This window comes from Sinocyclocheilus anshuiensis, unplaced genomic scaffold (assembly GCF_001515605.1).
Source record: "Sinocyclocheilus anshuiensis isolate Anshui unplaced genomic scaffold, SAMN03320099.WGS_v1.1 scaffold1932, whole genome shotgun sequence".
NCBI classification, from domain to species: domain Eukaryota; kingdom Metazoa; phylum Chordata; class Actinopteri; order Cypriniformes; family Cyprinidae; genus Sinocyclocheilus; species Sinocyclocheilus anshuiensis.
This window is the reverse complement of record NW_015555985.1, coordinates 699,763-707,995: the sequence shown is the minus strand read 5'-3', so window position 1 is coordinate 707,995 and position 8,233 is coordinate 699,763. Positions and strand designations below refer to the sequence as shown.

The window sequence follows — 8,233 nt, the reverse complement described above, 5'->3', positions numbered from 1 at the left end:
TCATAAATATATAAAATATTTCTTAAATATAATGTTATTAGGTGTTTACTAACTGTTCATCTCTAAATAAAAAAAAAAGTATTTATGATTCTTAAAAAGTATTATTTTTTATTTCTTTTTGCATTTTGACATTTTTTCATTAAAGTTTAAGCATTATTTTAATTAAAGTTTAAGTAGTAATGCAAAAAAATCTATTTTTGTAAAATATTTATACAAAGTATTAATGTAATATAAAATTATAAAGTATTTTCTATTGTACTGCCTTTGATTTATGTTGAAAATTGTATGTAAAATGAATGTTAATTTTCAGGGAACATTTTCAGTGAGATTGATCGAGCGTTTGCTGAAAGAATCGGCTGGTTGATACATTTCTGCGCAGACACTGGGGGTGAGACATCTACTAAAGCTTAATGTTAGAAATGCAAAACCCACAATCACTCTTGTTTTATCCTAAAAAGCCTTCTTTTTTTTTTCAGATTGTCTGGAACCTCAGACAAGGCGGAAGCTTGCTGGAATGTTGGTAAGCATTAAGCTGATCATGTTTCACCAAATTCAATTCCAGTGTCACATGTCTTAAAGCATTTAATAACAGATGTTATTGTCTTGTGAGCATGAATGAACATTGTAACCTCTCCTTCCCTTGCTTCTGTCTACAGGATGGTCTGGTCAATGTAGGATGGATGGATTGCTCCAAACAGGCAGATCTGTGTGACAGCTTTGAGATCACCACTAGCACTACTGCCCTCTTTCCCCCTGGCAGTTCTCTCGCTCAGAAAGGCAGTGTATTGGTAGGGATCTTATTTATAAATATGCATCCTGTCCAGTTGTAGTAGTTCTTGAAGAAATAGTTCACCCAAAAATGAACATTTGCTGAAAATGTACTAACCTTCAGGCCAACCTAGATGTAAATGAGTTTTTCTTATTTGCAACAGATTTGGAGAAATGTAGTATTACATCACTTGCTCACTAATGGATCCTCTGCAGTGAATGGGTGCCGTCAGAATGAGAGTCCAAACAGCTGATAAAAACATCACAATAATCCACAAGTAATCCACATGACTCCTCCATCAGTTAACGTCTCTTGAAAAGCGAAGAGCTGTGTGGTCGTAAGAAACAAATCCATCAAAATGTTGAAACTTCATTCTTCAAACTTCAAACCGTGGCTTCCAGCTAGAATACAAGTCCTCTATCCATAATATTGCTTCCTCCAGTGAAAAAGTTGTCGTTTGAATCAGGAGAGAAATATGCACAGATCAAACGCTGTTTACAAGCACTGGAGGAAGCTTTGTTATGGATTATGGACTGTAATTTTGGTCAGAAGCAACGGTTTAAAGTTAAAATGCCTTAATGGTCTGTTTGTTTGTTACAAACACAGTTGTTGTTGTTGTTTTTTTTACAAAAAATTGTTTTATCAGCTGTTTGGACTCATTCTGTCACCCATTCACTGCAGAGGATCCATTGGTGAGCAAGTGATGTAATGCCAAAATTCTCCATATTTGTTCCGATGAAGAAACAAACCCATCTTCAGGGTGGGTATATTCCCAGCAAATTAAATTTTTTTGGGTGAGCTATTCTTTTAATTGTGCCAATCTCATGGGCTGGTTTTCACTTTGATTTGATCAACCTTGCAGTTTATCCAGAGTTTGGATACTAAAGAAATATATGCACAAGTGTTGCAGCATCTGCCTGACCTGGAGATTCTTACAAAGAGCAGCTTTGAGGTAAGACTCCAAGTGACTTTAGCATGAACATCATATGTTTGCCCTTGTTCTGTACCGCACCCAGCACTTTCTGCAGTACCACTGTTTACACAGTAACTGACATGCTGGATGAAATATGATTACGTGGTATAAAATGTCATTAAAAACATCCTTCTTATTTTTAATGATGTATGTTTTTTTTCTGACTTTGTCATTTCAGCATAAATTGGCTCATCACCGATGGCTCATCAGTTTCTCCTTTGGACATAATGATTTGGCATCACATGAATATAAAAAACTCAAAGCTCTTCTGAAGGACTCTCACATACAGGTTCTTGGTTATATTATATTATATTAGATTAGATTACTATATTATTATAAGTAGTTCATATGACTTATGAAATTCTAAGTGTTTTGAAGCTATAACGTTTCGTATGACAACGCTTCAGACAACGTTTGGAACATTGGACTGCTTTACAGTACTTTTATGGTGCTTTTGCCTATTTTTTGAGGCCAACATGAGAGCAAGTAAAACAACAGAACTTTTGCTTTTATAATATTGTTTTACACAGTACGCAGGTCATAGAACTTCTGGTATATGGTGCTGTTGTGTTAGATTAATTGCGTTTATTTGTTTGCACAGGTGGGGAAGGTGGACTGTGCCGCAGATTCAGAGCTGTGTGCTTCTCTATATATACAGAAGGCCTGTGTGGCTGTTTTTAAAGGAGTTGAAATTCATGATTTTGAGATTCACCATGGTGAGTTTGGGAGAGCTTTAGTAAGACTAAATATTCTGCATTTAAATAACAAAACAAGTGCTTTTTAACCATCTGCATGAATATCTTAAACTAAATGTTACTGCTTATTTATACTTCAAAACAAGCATAAGAGCAATTTATGTTGTCATAAAAATATAATTGCATATGAAGATGAAAATCATACATGCTACCATTCAAAAGTTTGGGGTTTGTAAGATTTTTTGTCTTTTCTGCTCAAGAAGGCTGCGTTTATTTGATCAAAAATGCAATAAAAACAGTAATATATTTTTTTAATGATTACAATTTAAAAACTTTTTTATTTTATTTTTAACTTTTTCTATTTTAATACATAATTTATTCCTGTGATCAAAGCTGAATTTTCAGCATCATTACTCCAGTCTTCAGTGTCACATGATCCTTCAGAAATCATTCTAGTATGCTGATTTGCTGCTCAAGAAACATTTCTTATTATTATCAATGTTGAAAACATTAATATTTTTGCTTAATATTTTTATAGAAGCTGTGATACATTTTTTAGGTTCTTTGACAATAGAAAGTTCAAAAGAACAGCATTTATTTGAAATAGAATTGTTTGCAATGTTATAAATGTCTTTTTGATCAATTTAATGCATCCTTTCTGAAGTTGTAGTGTAGTAAGTAAAGGTCAAGTGTGGTTGACCTTCACACCCTGAATGGCTAAAAATGGCTTTTAAGGTTCTCCACTGTAGGAAACCAGCATCAGAGGGTTAAAATACATTTTGGATCAGCCAGTAACACTACAACCTGTAAACATTTCATCTAAATTGATGAAATTTATTTGGTATTGGTCTAAAATGTTAAAAGTTCTGATGCCAGTTACTCTGTGTTAAATCTCCAGGTAAGGACGTCCTGTACAATGTTGCAGCCTTTGCAAAAGAGAGTGTGAATGCCCATGTCACCACACTGAGTGTGGAGAACTTCCCTAGCCATGAGAAAGATCCCTGGCTGGTTGATTTCTTTGCTCCTGTGAGTTGTTACATCTAAACCTCTCTGTTAAACCTCTGCTGAAGCCGCTATTTGAACGCTAATGATTATCTGCTAAGCACGTACTTACTTTGCCATGGTAACTTCCTGCCGATGGTTGATTCATCAGGCTCAGAAGGGTGAGAAATGATCTGCGGAGGCAAGCACAGTGAAATTACTGAAATTCAAACAATTAAAAGGATAATTTGCATCCGTGTTTGAAATTTGGTTTCATTAAAAATCATTATGGGTAATTGTTCTGTTCTACAGTGGTGTCCGCCATGCCGAGCTCTTCTCCCTGAGCTGAGAAAAGCCTCCATCCAGCTCTTTGGACAGCTGAAGTTTGGGACTCTGGACTGTACCGTGCACGAGAGGCTCTGCAATACGGTACTGAGATATTCACCCTCGTTCAAATGTTGCAGAATTGACAGTTGATTGGGCATGATGACTTGCATTTGAAGCTGATGGCATCATTTGCTCTGCATCTCTAGAGTTTTCATGTGGTTTTCTGTAGTGTTCTTAATAGAGATTCAGATCCTCACTAGCTTCCTGTCTACCAGATCTTTTTATAGAATCATCAGGAAACCACAGCATCTGACTTACAGGTGCATCTCAATAAATTAGAATGTCGTGGAAAAGTTCATTTATTTCAGTAATTCAACTCAAATTGTGAAACTCGTGTATTAAATAAATTCAATGCACACAGACTGAAGTAGTTTAAGTCTTTGGTTCTTTTAATTGTGATGATTTTGGCTCACATTTAACAAAAACCCACCAATTCACTATCTCAACAAATTAGAATACTTCATAAGACCAATAAAAAAAACATTTTTAGTGAATTGTTGGCCTTCTGGAAAGTATGTTCATTTACTGTACATGTACTCAATACTTGGTAGGGGCTCCTTTTGGTTTCACAATTTGAGTTGAATTACTGAAATAAATGAACTTTTCCACGACATTCTAATTTGAGATGCACCTGTATATCTTACATTCTCTTCATATAGCTTAAAAGTGGTGTCATTTCTGCACCACTAACAGCAAAATTATAATTTTTACTATTACAGTAATTATATGTAACCGTGTACAGGTCTGTTTACAGAAGCATCGTAATCATATGCCACAGGAAACCACAGCATTTGTCTTACTTTCTCTTCATATTGCTTAAAGGTAAAGTGTGTCATGTCTGCAGCACTAAATAATTAATAATAATAATTGCTTTTATAATATGATTATAATAATAAGAATTATAATTAGTTTATCAATTCACTATTTAATAATATTATATACTGTATATTACTATTAATATTATTTAATGTAATAATAATACATTATTAGTAATGATTATTGTCATTATCATGATTAATTCACCAATTCATCATATTGTTAGAATATGTATTATTAGCAATACTTATGTAACTGTGTACGGATCTGTTTATAGAAGTATCATAAAACCTTCTGAATCTTTGCAACAGGAAACCATAGCATTTGACTTGTTTACTTATGTTACGAGTAAAGCGTGCCATTTCTGCACCACTAGCAGCAAAATTGCAAAAATAATTAATAATAATAATCTTGCATTGTACTGACCTGCCTCACACTGCCTTTGACTGTTTATATTTAACTTAGCATTATTTTAGACCTTTTGATTTGACATAAATAAGCTGATTTTACCAGAGTATGAATGTTCAGGTGAGAGCTGCTTCTCATCTCTTGCATTTTGCTTTCCGTTCTTCAGTATAACATTCATGCATATCCAACAACTGTAATCTTCAACAAGTCCAGCATCCATGAGTATGAAGGCCATCACTCTGCAGACGGCATCCTGGAGTTTATAGAGGTGAGGCACAGATTACAGTTACATTTATTCATACCCTCATTCATAATCAATACAGTATACACACATTATATATCTGTTTAGATGTAATAAATGATTGTGTCTTCTGCAGGACCTGGTGAACCCTGTGGTGGTGACATTGATCCCAGAGTCATTCCAGGAGCTGGTGAAGAGACGCAAGTCCTCAGAGACGTGGATGGTGGATTTCTACGCTCCGTGGTGTGGCCCCTGCCAGGCTCTGCTGCCAGAGTGGAGGAGAATGGCACGGGTATCTGCTCTTGTATATTAAACTGACACTCCATCTGAATGTTAAAGTATTACCTTTTTTCCTTGTTATTACAGTTTTTTGCAGTTATATATGATCTCAATGTAATTGCCCTTATTACATAACTGGCTGTCGACAAATGTTTGATTTAATCACGATGTGTGATTCCTAAGGCCATTGTGCACTTTAAATTGTAATGACAATTCCTCATTTTGCCAAAATGTAATGCAAAATCTAGAAATGCTATGAAACACATTACATTTGAGTAACTGTGCATGTAACAAAGTGCAATTAAAAAAAGCTCAAAATCTAAAAGATCATCATTCATACAAAGTTTAAACAGTTTTAAATGTTAAATTCCTGAATATTCAAATGAAATACAGCTTTAATACCATTAACTATAATATTATAATTAATATTAGTCATTATTATAGTTATTGTATATATTCCATATTGAGCAAGCATATTATACATACACAAACACACACACTATATATGTATATAAGTACATAATTAGATTTTTTTTAAATACGCTTTGGATAAAATCTCATAATATGCTCACATTCAATATACAGTTCATATACAGTTTTTATAATTTTTTTATTTCAGCTTTAGTTTTAGATACTTTAGTACATTGGCACTAAATAACCATAATAACCCTGTTACTGCAATATTTGTTTTTCAAAGCCTTTAAGAAACTCTATTTAAATGTTTCCAACTTCTGTGTGAATAAATGACTTTCTTAAAATGTATATGCATTAAGCTTACACTTTACATGAAAAAAGACAAATAATTTATTGCAGTTTTTTGACACTTAATTTCTTGCAAAAATGTCATGATTGTGACAACCCTATTGCTGTGTCTGTTCTAGATGCTGAGTGGGATTGTAAACGTGGGAACGGTCGACTGTCAGAAACACCACTCATTCTGCCAGGGTGAGAATGTGCACGCTTACCCAGAGATCCGCCTGTTTCCTCAGAACAGTAATAGGAGAGACCAGTACCAGTGCGTGTTTCCTACATCCTGTAACTCAAACACAATTACACACACCAGTACAACAAATTCAGTGCTTCTCTCTCATTGTTAACAGGAGCTACAATGGACGGCACCGGGATGCCTTTTCCCTCAAGACTTGGGCCTTGAGGTAAGTTGGAATAATTCTCACAAGTATCCATAAGTTTGCCAACAATTTGAACTATTTTACTGATAGTTTTGCATCATGCAGATAGCTCCCTTCACACAAAACACACAAGAGACTTGACTTGATTTTAGTAGTTTTAGCTTGTGGCTAAAAGCTCAAAAACACCACACTCAAACGTTGGGTAGCCAGTTTTTAACTAGCTTAGCTTTATGCGTGGAGAGTTGTCATTAACTTGGCGACATGCTATTGTCAAAGTCACCCACCTGCAGTGTTACAAATCAGTCAATTTTGGTTCCATTTCTTTAGGATGCTATATGTAGGCAGAGCTATTTTACATTTTGTACCCTCTGACCATTGGACTCATCTGTCCATAGCTCTCTGCCTCGTGCCTCAGTGGATCTGTCACCCGAGGACTTTAAGAGAAAGGTTTTGGGAGGGAAGGATCACTGGGTGTTGGATTTCTATGCCCCATGGTGTGGCCCATGCCAGCAATTCGCCCCTGAATTTGAAGTTCTTGCCAGGGTAAGACTTTTTATTAGGACAAATTTGTGAAGACATCAGCTGGTGTTTGCAATGTTTCTAACTTTTTTCTCAAAGATTTCTGCTGCTTTGCAAGCATTGGCATTTCTGCAAATATAGATGCAAATGATCTTTTAACAGCTAGAGTAATGAGAGGAGTGCATACAGTGTTTCAGCCAATCACATTCATTCTTTTCTTTTTAATGCTGCCAAGCAGTTTTTCGATGTGCACTGAGGCCAAAAGTCTGCTATAAATAATCATGCAGAATGTCTGGTGAAAAATTACATTAGCTATGATTCTGCAAAGAAATCTTACCAATTAGAGAATTGTGGCAAGCAAATCCTGACAAAATAACACTTATGCACCCGCCTACTCTCATGAAATGACATAATAGTCAGTCCTTATATCAATACCTAAAATAAAAAAAAAACAGAATATATAGTGCTTCATGTTAAGTACAATGTCTTTTTGTCCAGTTTTCAAATTTTTTTTGCTTCATGTCAATGTTTGTAATATTGTGATTCACCTCATAGCTGGAATATTTGGTTTTTGGCTTATAACGCTTCACTAAGACATCTTTAAAGGGGTCATATGATGCGATTTCAATTTTTCCTTTCTCTTTGGTGTGTCACAAGCTCTTGGTGCATAAAGAATATCTGTAAAGTTGCAAAGACTAAAGTCTCAAATCCAAAGAGATATTCAACCACGCCTACCTAAAATGGCTTGTTCTAACACACCCCCACATGTCTACGTCACTATCTGGGAAGATTTGCATAACACCGCCCAAATGTTCACGCAAAGAAAGAAGGCGTAACTTTTATTCTCACTGTAGTATTGTTGCTGCCGCCGCCATGTCGTGAAGGCGCTGTGTGTTTCGTTGTGAAAGCGAAACTACTTTGGTTGGCCTTCCAAAAGAGGATGGTATCCGCTTCGTCATGCCTGGAGCTGATCCGTGCTGGTCGCTGAGGAAATACATCAACTTCGCGCTGTCGATTGCCGGATCGGCTTTCACC

General features: G+C 35.5%; 1 protein-coding gene across 1 annotated transcript in view; it reads left to right on the top strand.

Annotated features, from left to right (window-relative positions):
• LOC107676092 (dnaJ homolog subfamily C member 10-like) overlaps positions 1–8,233 on the top strand; it is a 15,346-nt gene that overhangs the window by 4,115 nt on the left and 2,998 nt on the right. The window contains exons 8-20 of the mRNA XM_016470614.1: positions 311–388; positions 477–520; positions 657–788; positions 1,632–1,721; positions 1,921–2,031; positions 2,344–2,458; positions 3,336–3,463; positions 3,731–3,847; positions 5,196–5,297; positions 5,407–5,562; positions 6,431–6,564; positions 6,650–6,703; positions 7,075–7,222. Of these exons, the coding sequence (XP_016326100.1) occupies positions 311–388; positions 477–520; positions 657–788; positions 1,632–1,721; positions 1,921–2,031; positions 2,344–2,458; positions 3,336–3,463; positions 3,731–3,847; positions 5,196–5,297; positions 5,407–5,562; positions 6,431–6,564; positions 6,650–6,703; positions 7,075–7,222 (1,409 nt within the window). The remainder of the gene's footprint in view (positions 1–310; positions 389–476; positions 521–656; positions 789–1,631; positions 1,722–1,920; positions 2,032–2,343; positions 2,459–3,335; positions 3,464–3,730; positions 3,848–5,195; positions 5,298–5,406; positions 5,563–6,430; positions 6,565–6,649; positions 6,704–7,074; positions 7,223–8,233) is intronic.